The sequence below is a fragment of the Coturnix japonica genome, chromosome 1 (genome assembly GCF_054131305.1).
Source record: "Coturnix japonica strain WE chromosome 1, WE-NBRP24, whole genome shotgun sequence".
NCBI classification, from domain to species: Eukaryota; Metazoa; Chordata; class Aves; order Galliformes; family Phasianidae; genus Coturnix; species Coturnix japonica.
Window position 1 is genome coordinate 160,448,310 of NC_140663.1, and position 20,205 is coordinate 160,468,514.

At 38.0% G+C, this 20,205-nt stretch overlaps 1 protein-coding gene across 3 annotated transcripts in view; it reads left to right on the forward strand.

Moving 5' to 3' along the window:
• Positions 1-19,103, forward strand: part of USP12 (ubiquitin specific peptidase 12) — a 31,555-nt gene extending 12,452 nt beyond the window's left edge. For 2 of the 3 annotated variants that reach the window (XM_085536338.1, XM_085536339.1), the window contains 6 exons: positions 2,901-3,127; positions 7,583-7,659; positions 7,867-7,950; positions 10,457-10,654; positions 11,672-11,750; positions 13,965-19,103. In XM_085536338.1, the coding sequence (XP_085392464.1) occupies positions 2,901-3,127; positions 7,583-7,659; positions 7,867-7,950; positions 10,457-10,654; positions 11,672-11,750; positions 13,965-14,066 (767 nt within the window). In that variant the 3' untranslated portion in view covers positions 14,067-19,103. Of the gene's footprint in view, positions 1-1,892; positions 1,980-2,900; positions 3,128-7,582; positions 7,660-7,866; positions 7,951-10,456; positions 10,655-11,671; positions 11,751-13,964 lie in introns of all 3 variants that reach the window. The other variant, XM_015852043.3, reaches the window with a different exon arrangement.
• The last annotated feature ends 1,102 nt before the right edge of the window (positions 19,104-20,205 follow it).

A 20,205-nucleotide genomic window follows, 5' to 3' on the forward strand; every position in this document is an offset into this window, starting at 1 on the left:
TGGAGCTGCCCAGAAAGAATCATCATTTCTCTTTGTGTATAACTGAGTCATTTGTCAGTGTTTGCTTCTGAAATTGCATGCTAGTTTTGTCTAAAAACTGTACTGTCATAATCAGAATTCACTCTGAAGCTTTTATTTTGTTCTTAAAAGGTTATTATGCTTTGAATGTAGTGATCTGTCTGCCAAATTGACTGTATGGAATGCACATACAGATGTCCTTGCCATTATCTGTCTTAAAATCCTATACATGTTTAAGTTCTTAGGGTTTTTTTGCATTACTTAGCTTGATCTACTTTTAAAATAATGAATGCATTTTAAAATCAGTAACTGTTTTTATCTAACTTTTTAATGTAATAAATATCTTAGAATGTGGGATATTTCCAGAGATTTTTAACGATTTATGTTTCTTATCCAACAAAAAGATTTTTATCAGACCTGTGCACAATAGGAAACTCATTCAGTTCTTCAGTGAGTGTACTTGGATGTCTTTGTTTTTTGATGCATTTGTAGAAATAATTGATTATTCTTTCACTATTTAATCAATGAATGTTAACTAACTACAACAAATGGAGAGAATGGTTCAAATGGAAAGAAGAAAGTAGATCACAGGAACCGTTACTTTTTCTTTTAGTAAAGTTGTTTGTAACGTTCAGCTATTTAATGACACTAAAATTCTAAGCAGGAGAAGGCAATTGGAAAATGTTCTATAGAGAGATCAGATGTGAAAGTTCACCTCTTGTTGGCTTTTCTTGTCTCTTGATGATGGTGATACTCTCACCTTTTCTGGGTTATTTTGTTTTTGAGCAGTGATAACGTGGACATCATATATGCTATTATTTGCTTATTGTAAAAGTATACTGTTTTGAACTTTAGAGAAGAGTTAATTGAAGAAAGTATCAGATAGGTATGCAGTGCCAGCCTAAATTCTGTTCCAGTCAGTATCTAGCTGTACCAGGGCAATCTGACTGAATAATCTTCATAATCTTTATGTATTCCACATTACAATGCTGCTATTCAGTCTTTGTTTCCTAAGCCTGAATCCAACATACATCTTGAAGCCTAACTGGCTGGGAAGCAGCTACTGGCTTGAAGTCAGACAAAGGTGTACTGTCATGTTTGCTTAAATTTCTTCTAATCATAAAATGAACAATGTGTTGTACTTGTTAATTTACCGACTGAGCAGATATCCCTAAGAGATCTGTGATGTGGCATGGTGAAGAATCTCTGGAGTGTTTAACCTCGAGAGACTTGCAGCCTTGATGTACTTGATTAAATAAAGATTTTGTTGTTGGTTAGATTCAGGGTTGAACTTTTCCTTCTCAAAAATAGTGTTGTAGGTGTTCATTAAATGAGCTACTTGATTCATATGCTTGTCTGCTTCATTGCAGCTTTCCAGATGATACAGATCAGCATCACCTTCTCTCTAATTTGCTAGTTTTCAGGTTTTTATTCATTTCAATTTGAAGTTTACTTCTGGAAGCAATCAAGAGAATGATGGCAAAGCTATGATGTAGTCCCGGTGTGCACTTCTAAACTTAAACTTCACTGAGAATTTATGTTCATCTTTCCAGTTCTGGAAACTATAAACTATCCCTCTGGTGAAGGCCCGTCTCTTAGTATATTCTTGCACTAAAAGGAAGTTGGAAGTTATAGTTTTTGGCAATTGGAGCAATTGCTAAAATGACATTGTGATATTAGCCCATTGTATATAATGCTTTTCAAATTGGCAGATAAATCTTGTTAAGAATCCCTGGTCAGGAAGGGAAAAGTAACTGTTAACTAAAGGCACTGAACTTGATTTATTTTTTCTTAGTCCTGTAAATAAGGATTTATTGAAGCAGATGACATCTCAATTTATTGAAGTCTATTGAAATATCACCTTATGTTTTCAGGGTGATACCAGCATGAACATAAACAAGAGAACAGACTTGTAAGAAGGAGAGTTTAACTTCAATCTGTAGCATTACTACACATTGCAAGTATGTGCCAGTGACACTATTTGCTGTCAACTGAGTGAACCCTATGGCAATTATGCTTAGAAATGCCAACAAACCACTGTCTGTGCATACTTCTATTATACACCAATTTCCAAAAGCAGGTTTTCAGAACTTCAAAGACTAATCTGTTTATAACATGAAGACCTAAATTGAGGTCTGTTCTTGCCTTGGCTAGATATTTAGGCTAGTTTGACATGGCTCCTACAAGTACTGCCTTACCCAACGAGATTGGAGGAAAGTAATAGTTACTTATATCAGTGTCTTTAAGTTCATCTTACTTGTATTTCTGGTTCTGATGGCAATGCACTTTTGACAGCGCAATAATGAACTTAATACCCTAGAAGTGAAAATAAGCAAAGGAATGCTTTGAACATTTGTTGTTTGTGGTAATCATGTGATAGAACATATAAACCACTGAAATATTTCCTGTTCAGAGTTCATTTGTGAAAATATCAATGTCTAATGCAATTTGAAGTGCCCTTTATCATCCAAGGCAATGGTTTAGGCTTGTCAGAAGTAGAATACCCCTGTTTGGGGATCCAAGTCCTTATGGACAGGCTTCTGGAGTATGGTTCAAGGCAAGCTATACAATTTCAGGCAGCACTGTATGTACACCAGTGTTTCAGTTGCACAATAATGGCCAAGTTTTCTTGCAGAATAGCCCACTTCTCTGGTAATTCTCCTCAGCTATTTACATGAATGTAAACTTAGTCTTTCTCCACCCCCCCAGCATTGTTGGCTGAATAAATGAAGTCCTAATTTTGATGATGTTTTGTCACAAGTGATTCAAACCTGAAAAAAAGACTTTGAAATTTTCATTTAAAAAAAACCAAACTTGTTTATAGTATAGCACTAATTCATTTTAAAAATATCCTGTTTCTTTCTTTTTTTTTAATCTTATAGAGCTTTTTGATAACTACATGCAGCAGGATGCACATGAGTTCTTAAACTACCTATTAAATACAATTGCGGATATCTTACAAGAGGAGAGAAAACAAGAGAAGCAAAATGGTCGCTTACCCAATGGCAATATTGAAAATGAAAATAACAGCCCACCAGACCCAACATGGGTTCATGAAATCTTTCAGGGAACGTTAACAAATGAAACCAGATGTCTTACATGTGAAACTGTAAGTCCTTATTTACTTCATAAAGCAAATTCTTCATGTTACAGAACTTTGTTTCATTATTCATTCATCGCAATGGACTAATGGGCTAGATTTGTTTGTTTCCTCAGAAGTCTTATATTTGTATGAATGTTTTTGTTTTTAATTTGTAACTGAGAAACTTCCAGCAGCAGATGCATGCATTTGTTAATAATAATAATAATAATAATAGACTCACAGAATCACAAAGGTTGGAAAAGACCTAAAAGATCATCCAATACAACCTTTCACCTATTACCAATAGCTCCCACTAAACCATGTCCCTCAACACACTATCCAATCACTCCTTGAACACTTCCAGGGTCAATGACTCCACCACCTCCCTGGGCAGTCCATTCCAGTGCCTTACCACCCTTTCTGAGAAATCATATTTCCTAATGTCCAGCCTGAATCTCCCCTGCCGCAGCTTGAAGCCATTCTCTCTGGTCCTATCACTGATGACATGAGAGAAGACGCCGACCCCCAGCTCACTACAACCTCCCTTCAGGAAGTTATAGACAGCAATAAGGTCTCTCCTGAGCCTCCTCTTCTCCAGGCTGAACATTCCCAGCTCCTTCAGCCTCTCCTCATATGATCTGTGCTCCAGACCCCTCACCAGCTTTGTTGCCCTAATAGTAAGGTATTGGTCAATATTAGGAAGATGCCCGGTTAAATTTTGTTTGTGTAGTCATAATCAACTTCAAAGTTTAGATTAGAGAAATCTAAGTTGATATATTTGTAGGAGGAGTGAAGCCTGCTACACAGGGTTGGGGAGTTTTTCTCCAAAGTGATGTCATAAAGACTTAATGTCGTATTTAGTCCTACATTTCAGAAATAAATATTCCAAATCAGTTTCCATAGACTTCTAGTTTTAAAGTTTAAATCCATTGAAATGGTTTTAAGTGAGCTGTGCTAAAAGTTTCGTTGAGAGTAGTTCTACAGTGAAAGGAATAAGCTATTTTGGAGAAAAACTTATAATTGAATTTTACCTGCTTCAGAAAAAGCAGCACAATATGAAAATTACAGTAATTCTCTCATGGTGTGTGCCTTAGATATTGTAAAAAGCTGAACTACTGTATTTTTTGTGTGACTCTCTATACTTATTTTCCTTAATTACATAATGCACATATTTCAACGCGACATTGGAAAGGAGGAATTAGTCAGATGAAAACTATATATTTCACATGTATTTTTTCTGTCTTCTAGAAATATCTCTTTGATGTGGAAAAAAATCAACAACAAAAAAAGCTTTCTAATGTGATAAGTAATGCAACTGCAGACTTCAATAGATCCTGATATTTTGAGTAATTTAAGTGCTGATTTCTGCCCACCACCTTTATTTCTGCTTTCTCTTCCCTAGTTATTACTTCATGGCAACCACAAATTACTCTTCTTTACTTTGTGTACTGATTTTTTTCTTTTTAGTTATCATAAAATATGTCCTTGTTTTAGTTTCTTACTAGAACCGCTGTCATTACCATTCCTCCCTGTGACATCATGAAGTTTTTCCTGTCAGGATTTTGATCTACATGCTGTCTTAACACAGTCTAAAAATGCTGAAGCATTCTTTGCCAGCATTATTTTGTTCATTACTGGACCCATCATGATTTTCAGCCTTTCTAATATTGCTTAGTTCTGTTTTCCTGTTATCTGCTGCTGAATGGGATATGCCACAGCTGCTCAAAGCTGGTTAGTTGAATTTTAAAGAGTGTCACAGGCATAATTTTTCTAAGACACATTGTTTATTGGTATGCTAGGACTTCTGTATTCCTGCCCCTAATGATCTGGAAACTGTTTAATTAGCCATCTATCTACTAAGCATATCAGCTTCTGTCTGATTAAAGCACAGTGACCTGAAAATAGGCACTTAGAAACACATTTAGACGTAGTAAGTATGTAATGCTACTGTGAATAGTCTCTTATTTTCAAATACAGTGAACATATAAGATTGCTTTCATGCTTATTGAAGGTGTTGACATTTTGATTTAGAAGTGTAACTTAAAATGCTAGGCAGCACATTATATAGCAAGAAATGAATTAGTGCATCTTAATGATAAGACAATAACCTTAGTTGTTTGCTGTTTTTTTTTAATTTAAATGTGGAATTTAATGCACATTCAGATGTATTTTGTTTTTCCATTTTACCTCCAAATAGAAATGAACATCTTCTAACAGTTCAAAACAGTGCAATCTTTCTAAAAACATAGCAAGATTTCATTGTAATTTTGGTTGTCCTGATTAATAGAAAAGAGCTTCTTTCCAGGGTGCATGGACTCATTAGCCCTTTTATTTAACTGGCTATTCTAGAGATTTATCCTCAGTTTAAATATGGAATGTACTGGAATACAAAAAAAACCCCATATATATGATTCTTAAAAAAGATGTGTCTTGGGTCAAGCTACACTATAAACAAGTTAGAAATCTGATTGTAAATTGTCTTTATGTTCTCATGGTGTGATATCCTGTTATGATTCCTTCACCTTCCGTGGTAAAGATATGAATTATGACTGAGTGAATCGCGTAGCGATTTCTGAACTATCAATATCGATGGAAAAATGCACTTGCTAAACCATATAATGGCTTTACATGATCTGAAATGCACAACAGACGGTTGTTGTGCAGACTTACATTTTCTCCTGCCTTTGCCAGTGGGATAAGGAAGAGAACTGGGGGACGTGGGAGTGGGGGCAAGTAGAATCAATGGGCTGAATTAAAAACTATTTACTGAAACAGAAAAGAGAGGAAATAACTCCATAAGTCTTTTTGTTTCACCAGTGATGTTAGTTCTCAGAAGAAGTCGTCTTGACCAGCTGCGTTTTTGTTCTTTGTGTATGCTGCCCTTAGCAAATGTGCCTTTCGTCTCTTGAGAGAGAGAACAACTTTTCTATACTGGAACTGGGCATCTTCTCTGAAAACATTCACCTTTGTATGTAGGAGTCATAAAAGGCAGTAGACATTCTCACCAACAACACTGAGCATCTCTAGATACAGATGGGAACACTACCAGATGCTAAGGGGGACATGGTAGCTATTTTGGAAATGTTTTAATAACATTGCTGATTGTCAGGACCACTATGGATTTCATCCATCACCGTTTTTCAGGATTTGTGATGAAATTTCTTCTTTGATTACATTTATCTCTTCTTCGGTTACATTTACATTTAGTTCGGGATAGAAGAGGCTGAGGCGAGACTTTATTGCTCTCTTCCAGTACCTGAAAGGTACTCACTGTGAGAGTGGGGTTGGTCTCTTCTCACTGGTGACATGTGAAAGAATGAGGGGAAATGGCCTCAAGTTGCACCAGGGCAAGTTTAGGTTGGACATCAGAGAAAACTTCTTTGCAGAAAGGGCTGTTAAGCACTGGAATAGGCTGCCCAGGAGGCGGTTGAGTCACCATCCTTGGATGTGTTTAAAAACCATTTGGATGTGGTGCTCAGGGACATGATTTAGCAGAGGGCTGTTAGTCACCTGAACATGAGCCAACAGTATGCCAGGTAGCCAAGAAGACCAGTGGCATACTGGCCTGCATTAGAAATGGTGTGGCCAGAAGGAGCAGGGAGGTAATCATCCCCCTGTACTCGGCACTGGTGAGGCTGCACCTTGAGTATTGAGTTCAGTTTTGGGCCCTTCACTACAAGAAAGACATTGAGGTCCTGGAACGTGTCCAGAGAAGGGCAGCAAAACTGGTGAGGGGTCTGGAGCACAAGTCTTATGAGGAGCGGCTGAAGGAGCTGAGATTGTTTAGTCTGGAGAAGAGGAAGCTCAGGGGAGTCCTCATTGCACTCTACAACTTCCTGAAGGGATGTTGTGATGAGGAGGGCTTTGGCCTCTTCTCCCAGGCAACAAACAGGACCTGAGGAAGTAGTCACAAGGTGTACCAGAGGAGGTTTAGATTAGACATGAGGAAAACCTTTTAATCTCAGAGAGTGGTCAGGCACTGGAATGGCTGCCCAGGGAGGTGGTGGAGTCGCCATCCCTGGAGTGTTCAAGAGGCATCTGGATGAGGAGCAACAATATATGGTTTAATGGTTTCTTATAGCTACGGTAATGGGAGGACGGTTGGACTGGATGATCTTGTAGGTCCTTTCCAACCTTGTGATTGTATGATTCTGTGATTATAGTTAGGGTTGTATGATTAGGTTGTGGTTTGACATGATGATCTTTAAGGTCTTTTCCAACATGAGCAATTAAATGATTCTATGATTCTACCTCTTTGGGCATATATACGTTCCTCTCTTCCTCTTTCTGAACAAAATTAGAAACAGAGATCTAGTGAGTGTCTGACATGCTGAGACATTTCACTTGTAACAATTTTTGAAAAGCTGTTATAAAGTAGAAGATATATTCTCTCAGGAGAGAATCGTGCTGTAAAATAGTCGAAAAAGCTGTTCAGGTTTAAACCTGTTAATCTGCTCATCTTTTTTTTCTTTCTTCCTGCAGATAAGCAGCAAAGATGAAGACTTCTTAGATCTTTCCGTTGATGTAGAACAAAATACTTCAATTACTCATTGCTTAAGGTAGATGCAAAAATCTGAACTATATTTTGTCTGCCTTGTTTTGATCTTGAAAGAAGGAAGAGAAACTGAAAGCTCATGGGCATTCAATTTAGCAAATTTTAGTTTATGTAAACTTAATAAAATGATGGGGTTTTTTGCATGCATTTATACATATATTTCAGGTAAGAGGCTAGGATCTCTCTAGTCTTTTTTTTCTTTTTCTTTCAGGGGTTTCAGCAATACAGAAACTCTTTGCAGTGAATACAAATATTACTGTGAAGAATGTCGCAGTAAGCAAGAAGCACATAAAAGGTAGGTTAGGCTCCCCTTATGGGACACTGTATTACATTTCTCTTCCTCTGAGTAATTAAATAACTTTTTGCTGCAAGAGACGGTTTGATAATTCTGACTGAATTGGCAAAAAGTCTTTTGCTTGTAACATTACTTTTTAAGTGAGTTTTTAATTAGCTGTGGTAAACATCTGCATGGCAGCGCTCATAGAAAGCATTAGAAGCTCCATAGAAACCTGGAGTTTATTTTGTGTAAATAATTTTTTGTCTGTCTAATATTTAATTAAGTCTTGTTTACACCTTTAAAAATAAACTCTTGTTTTTGTGTACTGGGCTGTATTATTATTATTTTTTAACCTGAGAAAGTATTTGTTTATGTATAGATGAGTTGAAGGGATGGGAACATGGAGATGGGGACATGCTGTACTGGTTATACCACTAGTCTTGTTAGTGAGTTTACCAGAGATTCAACACGTGGCTTTTGGCATGTCTCATCTGTAAAGTATGCATTCATACGTTGCCTAAGCTTACTAATTGATGTGTACAAGGGGGTTGCAAAGTAAGGTCTGTCTGCCTGTTGTTTTCTGTTGTCTTAGCTCTTTTTCTGTGTGGGAGGTAATACGATCCCTAACCATTGATAAGTTGTGTTGACATAAACCTGTACCTACCTGTATGTAGGTATGGACATACTGGCAAAACACAGCCTTTTCTTGTTTTCAAAGTGACTGGTTTCACTGCAGTCATGGTTTTCTTCCATCTCTATAGCATAACGTTTATCCATGATATTGTCTTCTCATCTACTAAAGGTGACTTTCTTTGCTGTTGAAAGAGCTCCTATTACCAAACAGATCTTTTATTAAAAGAGGACTTTAATTTTGCAGAAAGAATCAGAGCAGAAATTACATCCATATCTCTGTAATAAAAAGTAACTCTGCTTCTGTCATCTGTCAGCCCTTCTCCAGCATTTTTCATTTCCTAGTTTCCTTGCAGACAAAGGAGAAAAATTGAGTCTAGCAGGGTTTCCACAGCTACTATCAAGTCTACATTTAATGAAAAAAAGGGAAGGAAGGATTTTGTCCACAGACCCTTATCTATTGGAAAAGGATTTTGCCATACAAACATATTTACCGACACTGCAAAAATACAGTCTTAGTAGACACATCTGAAGCCTCCATTGGGTTGTACTGTTGACACTTTGGAGCTGCTTTTGATGACTCCAGGCAGTCTGATAAAATTCTGTGCCTTAGATCAGTACCGCACAGAAGCAGAGAACTCTGGCTTGGTTGCTATTAATACGGGCAGGTTTATCTCCCAGAGAATTAAATTCTCTGTTGCCAGGTCAGCTGTGGTTGGCTGTTGTGAATTTGTAGGCACTGATGCAAAATCTCACTACCTCAAACTGGGGAAAGGGGCCAGCGAGCTGTCAATAAAACCAGGTTATTGCTTCCAGGCTTTGACTTCAATAAAATAACACTGCAACATTTGTACAAAATGACTGTGTTAGAGCTTAGCATTATCTTGTTTTGGCAGCATGAGGTGTGGGGAATAACAGTGTGCTGTCTGTATCCCTTGGCACTGTTAAATGAAGGGCTTGATATGAAGACTTGAAGTAATGTAAATGTGACAAAGTGGTATTGCCTTTTCTAAAACACTTGTTTGACTTGACTGGTTTAATGGGAAACTAAATTGTAACAGAATCTCTGGAACAACACTGTATACCATGTGTGTAGATTTGCTTTTGGAAGCTCGGGAGAGCTATAGGGAGGTATGCGTAAAAGCTGAATTCTCTGTGGTAGTTTAACAGTGGTAGTTACCTAAACACCACCGCACTGCGTTACTGTTCCCCCTCCTCAGGGCAGGAAGGGGGAAATATGTTGAAAAATTTCATGGGTAGAAAGGTAAGAACAGGGAGATCAGGCAAAAGACACTCAGCACAAGGAAGATCAATGTAATTTATTGCTTACTGCTAACAGATGAGAGCAGTGAGAAACTAAAACCAAACATTTTCCCCTATCCACCCTCTCCTACCTGGGGGAGGCCCCAAGGCAGCACAGGGCATGGAGCTGTGGTCAGTTCATAATGCCTGTCTGTGCTGCTTCTCTGTGGTCACCCCATGGATGTCATCCTTCCCAAACTGATCCCATATGGGCTTCCCACAGGCTCTAGTTCTCCAAGCACTGCCCTAATGCAACTCTGTACCACAGGGGCCCATCCTTCTGGAACTGCTCCAGCACAGGTCCCCCACAAGCGGCAGCTCCCCCAGCCCTCCTGCCCCACCATCAGGCTCCTTTCCATGGGCTGCAGCTCTGGCCCAGGGCTGCTCTGGAGGAGCTCTCTGTGGGCTATACCTACCTCAGATCACATTCTGTACTGTGGACTCCTCTATGGCTTCATATGGATACCTGCTCTGCACCTTTGAGCACCTTTTTTTAAAGACTTAAGTGTGCCAGTTCCCTGTTTGTTAGCATCAGCAGAATGGTTTGCCTCAATACTGGAAACACTGGTTTTTGTTTGCTTGTTTTTTTCAGGATGAAAGTAAAAAAGCTGCCTATGATTCTAGCTCTGCATTTGAAGAGATTTAAATATATGGATCAGCTGCATAGATACACAAAACTCTCTTATAGAGTGGTTTTTCCTTTAGAGCTGCGTTTATTTAACACCTCAGGAGACGCCACCAATCCTGACAGGATGTACGACCTTGTTGCTGTGGTAGTTCATTGTGGAAGGTAATAACAGTTTATTATATAGGAGATTTTTGTATAAAAGCTAAAGTATTTTTTTAATGAATAAATCCCCAAAAGAAATTTAACTCTAATAGCATTTAAAGATCTTTTAAAAGTTTCTTAGAAAAGAAAGCATTGTGAGGAGGTACTACTAATCCAGACAGAATACATGGCCTTGTTGCCACTGCAGTTTACTTTGGAAAGTAGTAGCAGTGTATTCATATGAGTATTTATATGAGCCTAACTATGTCAAAAGAAAAATGAAACGTATTCCATATCATATAAACTCTTAATAACGGTTTCTCCCTAATCCAGACCTACAAATTGCTTGGGTGTTTTTAGCAGGTTAAGGCAGTTTCAGAGCTACATTAAATACTTGTTCACTTTCAGTTGCGTGGTTCAGGTAAGTGCATCCTTTCCTTACCTGAACTCAGTTTAACTAGCAAGGTGCTCTTAGAGTTTTTTGTTCCTATTGCAGTTGCAGAGAATTTTCTTGTCTGTCATAAACTGAAGAGCAGTGCATTATAGTTGTTTCAGTTTTAATGGAAAACCCTTTCATTGCTGTAAGGATTTTTCAGTCTCCTAAATGATCAGTTTAACTCAGCTGGTTTTTTCTTTATTTTTTCCCTGACAGTCCAACAGATAAAGAGATACCATATAGAGTGGTTGAACTCTGTGTTTTACCTTATGAAGGCTGTAAAATGCTTTGGGATCTATTCAATCATTTTGAAGCATTAGAATAATTTATTTATTTCACCTTTATTTCCCTTCTCACATGCATGTGCTGCTTAGTCCTTACTTTTACATATAAAATGTAGGTATGTAAGGCATTGCTATGAAAACTATTTGATTTGGTGGAAAAAAGGTAAAGAAACATCCACACAAATTATTTGAGTCATTTTAATTAGTGTTAAATATTATTTTCTACAAGAAAAAAAAAAAGAACCAACACTTTAGTGACGTATATTTGTACATTGGTATGTGTTATGACTTGTATTCTTTTTTAATTGCATTTTACAGTGGCCCAAACAGAGGACATTATATTGCAATAGTGAAGAGTCATGATTTTTGGTTGCTTTTTGATGATGATATTGTTGAGGTAAGCTTTGTGTAACCCTTCTTTTTTTTCCTCATACTTACCAAAGCACTTGCACCCCTATTTGCTGTTTGATGACATAGAAGACTGTTATGCTAATGGCCATTCTAAAAGAGCAAGAACTGAGCTCAGAGCTGCACCTTGCAATTTGACTGTACAATAATTTGAATTGCTCTGCTTTTTGTACTTCTTAAAATAAGCTTCTTTATTGCCAACATCTTTTGTTTTCATTTGGCAAGCTATTCCTTTGGCCAGAGCATGTGGCAAATAGGTGAACTGCTTTTACTACCATGAGAGTAAACAATTTCTTGGCACAAGATATTTATTCATATTGTCTGATCTGTTGGGCTCGATCAGTCTGGTTGTGTGTTAGAAGGAGCGTCCTAGATGGTTTCAGAAGAAAAACCTGCAATGAGAGTCAAAGTAGACTGAAACCTGTTAGATTGAAATGTAAAATCTAATAGATAATCCTTGAAAAATCTTTTGCTTATGATATTGTTGCTAATGTTAGCCATGCTTCTAGGAATTCAAGAATTCCTAACAAGTTAATAAATAAATAAATAGCTTTAAACTAATAATAGAATCATAGAATGGCCTGGGATGAACAGGACCACAATGATACTCTATTTTCAACCCCCCTGCTATTTGCAGGGTCACCAGCCACCAGACCAGGCCGCCCAGAGCCACATCCAGCCTGGCCTTGAATGCCTCCAGGGATGGGGCATCCACAGCCTCCTTGGGAAACCTGTTCCAGTGCGTCAGCACCTTTGTGTGGAAAAACTTCCTCCTAAACCTCCCCTGTCTCAGTTTAAATCCAATCCCCCTTGTCCTATCACTATCCATTTCCTTCAACTGTCTTGACATTGTCAGCTTTATTTCATCTGTTGCCTTTTATTCTTTATTGAGGGAAAGAGCAGTCTGTGTTTTAGATCGTTACCATTTTTTTGCTTGTTCCATCATCTTCTGTTCTCCACCTCATGTTTGCTCAAGCAGCAACAGAAGTATGATTCTGCTGTCCGAGTCCTTTATTAAATTTAATTAAGCCTGTGCAATGAATAATTAATGTTCTTCCTTATGATATACAAAAACTGCGTAATTAAAAAAAAAGAAAAACAAGTGAGGCAGGTATTAAGACTTACAGTGCTAATTGGCCACGTTATGGATTGTTTTTCACATAGGAAATGCCAGACATGGAAATATTCAGGGTTGCTGGGGAAAGTTAAAAAGGATTGCTTCTATGTCTTATCAAGATGCACTGTAATTTGAAATAACTTGATAAGGTCAAAAGTTCACTTTCCTCCAGGGAAAAGAGAAGCTGCTGTGGTGGATCTCATGTAATTTCACAAAGACAAAGCACAGTCTTTCCAGTTCCAGGGCAGTAACACCTGGACATTTTTTGTGGGTATTTTTTCTTTTATTTTTATTTTTTTTCCCTTTGAGCCCTTCTAAAAAGGAAGGAAAGAATCTTTTCCCAGATCTTAAACATCATGCTGACTGTTATTCCCATGACAAGTTGTAATGCCTTGCTCATTCCTGAGAAAGATCCCCCTTCTTATAATGGAAATGAGATTAAATAAAGTTGGTCTAAATGACGGAAGATTTATCTTTCAGCCTTTTTGTTGTTTGTAGCCTAATTGCCCCTGGTGTAAAACGTGGTAAGGTAGCTTGCTTTGAGTTTGTTTCTTTTGTATGCAAAGATGATGATAACGAAAACCAGCATATACTCTTTTCACTTTCCAGTTGTTGTAAGTCTTTCCACTTTCCAGATGTTTTAAATCTTTCCACAAAAACTGAATGGAGAACTGAGGAAAAGTTAACCTTCATTCTCTGAATTCTGATTACTCTCATCTGCAGCTGTTGGCATTTAGGGTTAAAAATGATAACTTGTACATACATTCTAGATGCAGTATTGTTATCTCTGAAATTGTTCCGTGTGAAACTTGTGCATGCAATGCACCTCTGGTTGCATTCATAGGTTCACCTAACCGTTAAAAGAAAGTGAACGTGCATATATGTGTAAATGTATGTATCTGCTACCATCTGTGCAGCTGATGACAGATAGGAAACCAAAATTAAATGCGTTTTAAGAGTTATTTAGATTTCATAATATTATATAATATGTGGAAGTTGTTTGAAAATGGTTTCTAGAGTGGAACTTAATGTGGTGTATTTTATGCAAGATATTCTAACATTAAATGTTTGGGATTTTACATACAGAAAATTGATGCACAAGCTATTGAAGAATTCTACGGGTTGACGTCAGACATCTCAAAGAACTCTGAATCTGGTTACATCCTCTTCTATCAGTCTCGGGATTGAGGGGGAGCTGTAGTGGAGAGAGATTGTTACGCCTCTCGTCTTCTCTATCCTGGATTGGAGCAAGTGCTGAAAGACAGGAAGGTGGAAGCTCCAGGGGCAGTAGCACAGTTTGCACAAGATTAAGCAAAGAACTTGGGATTTTTAAAGCCTTTGTATCATTTTCTTTTTATTTGCTCAGGTATCATGCTGACTACGCATCTCCACTCCATCTCATAAGCAAAAAGAGATACCAGCCACTCTTGCAGGAGCTTTCTGTTAGGAAATACTGTCTCCATGGTCCTCATTCAAAGCCTGTTAAGGTCACTGGAGAACCTTTCATGGACTTCAGTGGAATTTGAATCAGGTTCTAGCAGCACTGCCAGATTGGTGCAGTAAGAGCATTAGGAATCTCTATTTTATACAGACTTCACACATAAGAGGTAAAGGACTCTTTGTAAACTTAATTTCCTGTACTTAGTTTTGAAAGAACGAGGCTGGAATGTTACCATGTAAGCAAAAAGATATATCTGGGCCCAATTGCCTTCTTGATGGTAGTAGTTTAACTGAAGATATAAACTAGTGTCAGGGAGGCAAGTATGTTTTGCTTCTCTGAAGAAGCTTACGTTATTTATAATGTATGATCGGGAACAATCAGTCAAGATTATGGCTTTTAGTCTCCGTATGGGGAAAGATTTGGTTTGTAATAGTATATTTTTATTTATAAATTATTGTTATTTAGGATCTTGTTACTTAGGATCTCCTTTATTCTAGCCAGTATTGGGGATTTTATATATTAATTTGAATTCAAACTAATCATGTTTAAATGTTAAAAGAAAAAAGAGAGAGAGAACTGATATAAAGTCTAAAAGCAATGCCTACAATGTCTTTAAAAATGAGTAACATAGAGAGAATTCCTTCTGGAGGAACTGGTATCTAAGTGAGGTACTTTAATTAAATTAGAATATTATCTTTCCATTAATGTGTGAAAAAAGTGATAAAATTAATACATAGAAGACTTTTAAGAATGCATATCAGAAGAAAAAGATGGTGCGGTGGTGCTATACCAGTCTTGATAGTTCTTTAATCGTCTGTCGGTGTCTTGTGCTCTAAGCAAATTGCAGCCATTTTCAGAAAATCATTCCTTCTCCTAAAAGCGGATCCACTTTTGTTACTTATGTTAGTCACGTGGGTGACTATCTCAAAAACCACTCAAGGTCTCAAGTACAAATTGTGTCTACGCAATAAAAAGGAATGGGCTTAGAATTTCATGAGACTGAAGAAATACTACATTCTTTTAAAAGTAGTATAAAGAAGAGGATGTTTCACCTCTAGGTGAAAAATTCTGAAACCAGCTGCTTATACTTCGCTTTAGGTTCATGAAGTAGCATTAAGAATTAAATCTTAACAAAACACCTGGCCTGAAATAAATGTGAACTACTGTGATTTGACATTCTTCCACTTAACAGTACTTTGTCTGACAGTAGCTGAATGTAACTTCTGGAAAGTCAGGGGATATTCATTCCGGATGATGGCAATCAAGTCTCGGATGTCCTTGTCTCCCCTCTTCAGCTGGTGATTTGTACCTTATTGTAGTTTTCTAAGGTTATTTTATTGATACTGTTGCAAACTCTAAAAAGAATGTCTCCTGTCTGCTGCTATAACTATTTACTTACCTGTATCTTTTAGCTCAGGAAATGACTTCACCTATTCACTCAGTTGAACTAATCTTTAACAGGGTCACTGAATAAATCGGGCTATTTAGCAACTGTCATACTGTAACAAACTCCTTTTGTAAAACACGAAGTTTCTAAAGTCCCAGTTAGGGTAGAATACTTTTATATAAAATCATTTATAGTGATGAAACTATCCAAGTACCAGCATTGTGAAGTAAAGCTTCAATATTGCCGGAGATGCAAAAAATACAATTGGATTTTTCTTAAGGAATTAAAATAATTTTAAAACCTTTTTTCAGCTTTCTGTGGGAAAAGGGCTAACGGGTGAGGCAGTTGATTAATGGTGCATGTTATAGGATGAAGTCCTTTGCATACTAAAGGTACAGTGTTGTAAAAGAACTAAAGAACTGTCGTGTTTCTTTTTTACTAACTGATAAATGTTTGGTCCTTTTCTTCTTTTTGTGGCGTAGCTCAAAGCTGAGCCTAGTTGCTAAATACTTTATACCCTAACAAAATTTGTGGTTTAGTCACTGGTTATACTTCTGCAACATATTTTTGTATGACACTGACTTTTATTTTGCATAAGGTTTTTGAGATAGTATTCCAAATTATATATTTCACTCGGCTTTTTTTTCTTTTCTTTTTTTCCAGCTGAAATAATTGTAATTTCTCAATTAAACTATTATCAGGAACTTCAACTTCTTTAGAAAAAGTAAAGAAGCAGGGAAGTGCAAAATATAACTGCTTGGTATGTAAAGCGGTATGGAATTATTTCTTGGCTATTATACAGTGGCGAGTGCGGGAAAGATGTCAGTTGTTGTACATGGTGGAAATGATTTGCTGTGTAACTATGTAAAATGTTAATTGGGACTACGGTCCTCTATTTTGTATATTGGAACAAAAACTTCTATTAAATAAAATATGTTCTCTAAAGGTAAGTACTGCACTCTTTGCAGAGCCCTCATGGCCAGTCTGCTGTCTTCTGTGCTTTTTAGTGTTTTCATACCTCAAGTATCTAGAGTGTCCTGTGTTAAGCTGGCAGCCCTGAGCTGTGGAAGGAATGTGTTTAAATGCAGTTCCATTTTCTATCTCAATTTGTTGTTACAAAAAATAGTTCTGTGGCAGCCATGTTTTTGGTGATGTACTTCTCTGGAATTGGTTTTTAAGTCGATTGTTGGGTTTCTGAGATTGAGAAGAGAGGGAGTGTTTTGAAATGCTGTTCTTCCTGATTTCCATTTCCTCTAAAAATCAGAACTTTATATATGCATCCAAGTTACCTAAGGGATCGCCACTCTGTGGGAGCTGAAGGAATGAAAGATCAGAGTATTTACGGAGCAAGCATAAGAGAGAAGTGACTGACCGAAGAACTGGAGCCCAAGGTCAGAAGTCTGAATGCCCCTGATGACAATATCCAGTGTGATTTGGTTTCAGGTCATTCTCCACTTGGAGCATACTCTACTGTTCGTAATGAATAGACGTACTATTTTCAAACAGATCGTACCCTGCTGTACTTGAAGTTGTGATGACTACATCCGTGTCCTTTCACTGTATGGAACAGGCACTTAATCATTCATGCACATACCTTAAACTTGAATTGTCAGAAGTTTGTCCCGTATCTGGTTTGCGTATCTTTAGGTGAAATGTTTCAGGTGTTAACACATAGGGATTTGATGCTGTTTCTTATCTGCTGTCATACCCTTAGTCATCTGCATGGACTGGCAGATAGAGCACAAGACCTACAGAAGGTCTGCATCCTTCTGAAGCAGCAGCTTAGTGCTGGACAGGACATCCTGACTTGCTCCCTGTGTTTCTGTCTCAGCATTTCCACATACAGTGTCACATGTGTGCTTGGTGCGTATCCATATAAAAGTTTATTTTACTTTATGCTTTTTTTTTGTGGTGATGTTTGTAAACCTGAAGGATGTGAGGCCGTTAGTTCCTTTCACTATTAAAATGAAAAGAACTTTAGCTTGTGTTACTTGGCCCAGTCTCTCAGCTGTAGGTCTGAGATGACCAGTAAAGGCATCTTATTGGAAGGAATTTTGTTATGTGAAATCTTCAGTTTTCATTTAACAAAAATTAATTAACTTTATTTCAAGGTAAGTAGATCCATATGCAACTTTTTTTCCTGGAAGTTTAAATAATCCAGATACAGATAATCCAGATGCAGTTTGTTTGCTTTCCTAGAGTGGTTTTACAGTCTAAATGGTTCAGTTTTTCCCCTCATGTTTACCTGGGTTGATCTTAAGACTATGCGTTTTAAATCAGTCTTTACTTTCCCTCTTGATAATACAATGTGAACACTTTATGGGCTCTAACTTGTGAGGCTTCAAAGCCCTCTAACTTCCCACAGAACGATGTGAGATGTATAATACATTAGTCTCTTTACATACAAGCCTCCAGATACTCAATTATTATTGAAATTAATATTCTCCATCATCTGTATTCAAGGGCTGTCCATTTTGCTGGAGCTTTGCTTCTGATTGATTATTACAAGTGAGCTATGCAGGTCAACTGCTGTGCAAACAAACAACGGCTTCGTCTTTTAAATACAGAGATCGCTGAAATCTGTTTCCAGTTTTAATAATGGAGTCTGGTGGGGCAGAAATAACTTTATTTGGTCTGTATTCAAAACATTGGCAAAGTGGTCTGCCTCTTTGTGAAGTAAGCTAAACCTCATCATCTTCTATAATGAGTTCCTTTTGGGGATCTTGTTTAAGTATGTGTTGGATATATAAGGAAGATTGCAGAAAACACCAGCATTAAAGGGAATTGAATAATATTTTCCAGTTTCTTCCCAGAAGCTCAAATGAATGATATTCTTCTTTCCCTCTAACCACTTGTGATTGGCTCAGCATAGGAGATTTTAAGGACTCAGATAAGCGCAGAGATCCTGTCTGCCAGCTCTTTGTATAGAACTCCTGCTGGCAGCATTAGGGAGCTTTAATTACAGAAGGATCATGTATTTGATCTGCATTCCACAGGTTATGTGAACCAGGAGAGGATGCCTAGCATGGATCTTGCAGAGAACATGGAGAGGATCTTTACAATTACTTGTAAAAATAATACATTAAAAAAAGAATAAAATCCTAAAAGGTAAAATACTCCATTTAATATGGATTTCTAGTGTTTTGGAGGATTTAGGGTGTATTCAAAACACACTGCCTTACTCTAGGCTTTTTGTTCCTTATTAAAGAATCACGCCTTTTTGTGCATATTTAATTTGTTCTTTAGGTCTGCTGAGTTGATGAACTGTATTTCAAAGTATTTCTTGCATTGAAAAGAGCTGGAGCTGTTTTGTCTATGCCTTTCTGGTGAAAGTTCTCTTCAAAAGCAAAACATATTTGAAGTCATGGGATTGAATAAATGCCACAATTTTGATGTACCCTTTTCATTGTGTTTGTAAAGAGATCCTGGAAGCCATTCTGTATTTCTCCATAGCATTGTCATCAAACCTGAAACTTGTTTAGAAAATGAAATGTTTGTTGAAAATGCCTTTGGGTTATTTTAGAGATTGCTTGAGTTCAGCGTGGCAGTATTACAATATTATCAGAATAAGCAACAGAGCTGTTAGGAGCTAGATAGCAAGGGGAGAGAATACACGGGGATTATCAAACACAGTGCTAATAGGACCCAGATTTTATTACGATACATTTCCTTAGAATCATAGAATGGTTTGGGTTAGAAGGGACCTTTAAGATCATCGAATTCCAGCCCCCTACTGTAGGCAGGGACACCTCCCCTAGACCAGGTTGCTTAAAGCCCAACCCAGCCTGGCCTTGAATGCCTCTAGGGAGAGGGCATTCCCAACCTGTTCCCCTGTTTCACCACCCTCACAGTGAAGAACTGCTTCCCTCATATCTAATCTAAATCTGCCCTCTTCCAGTTTAAAGCCATTTCCCTTTGTCCTGCTGCTACCTGCCCTTATAAAAAGTCCTTCCCCAGCTTTCCTGCAGGTCCCCCTATGTATGCTGGAAGGCCTTTATAAGGTCAGAGTGGTCCTCCTCAGCTCTCTCAGCCTGTCCCCATAGGGGAGGTGCTTCAGCCCTCTGATCATCTTTCTGGCCCTCCTTTGGACCCACTCCAACAGCTCCATGTCCTTGTGCTGGGAGCTCCAGAGCTGGACACAGCACTGCAGGTGGGGTCTCCTAAGAGCAGAACAGAGGGGCCAAATCACCTCTCCCAACCTGCTGGTCACGCTTCTCTTGTTGCCACCCAGGACATAGTCTTCTGGGCAGCAAGTGCACATTGCTGGCTCATGTTGAATCTTTGACCAGCTGACACCCCCAAATCCTTCTCCTTAGGGCAGTTCTCAAGCCATTCTTTGCCCAACCTGTATTTATGCTTGGAATTGCCCTGTTTCTGGAGCAGGACCTTGCACTTGGCCCCACTGAACTTCGTGAGGTTGGCATGGGCCCACCTCTCAGTCCCATTAGGTCTCCCTCGGTAGCATCCATTCTCTGGTGCATCAACTGCTGTGTCACTCA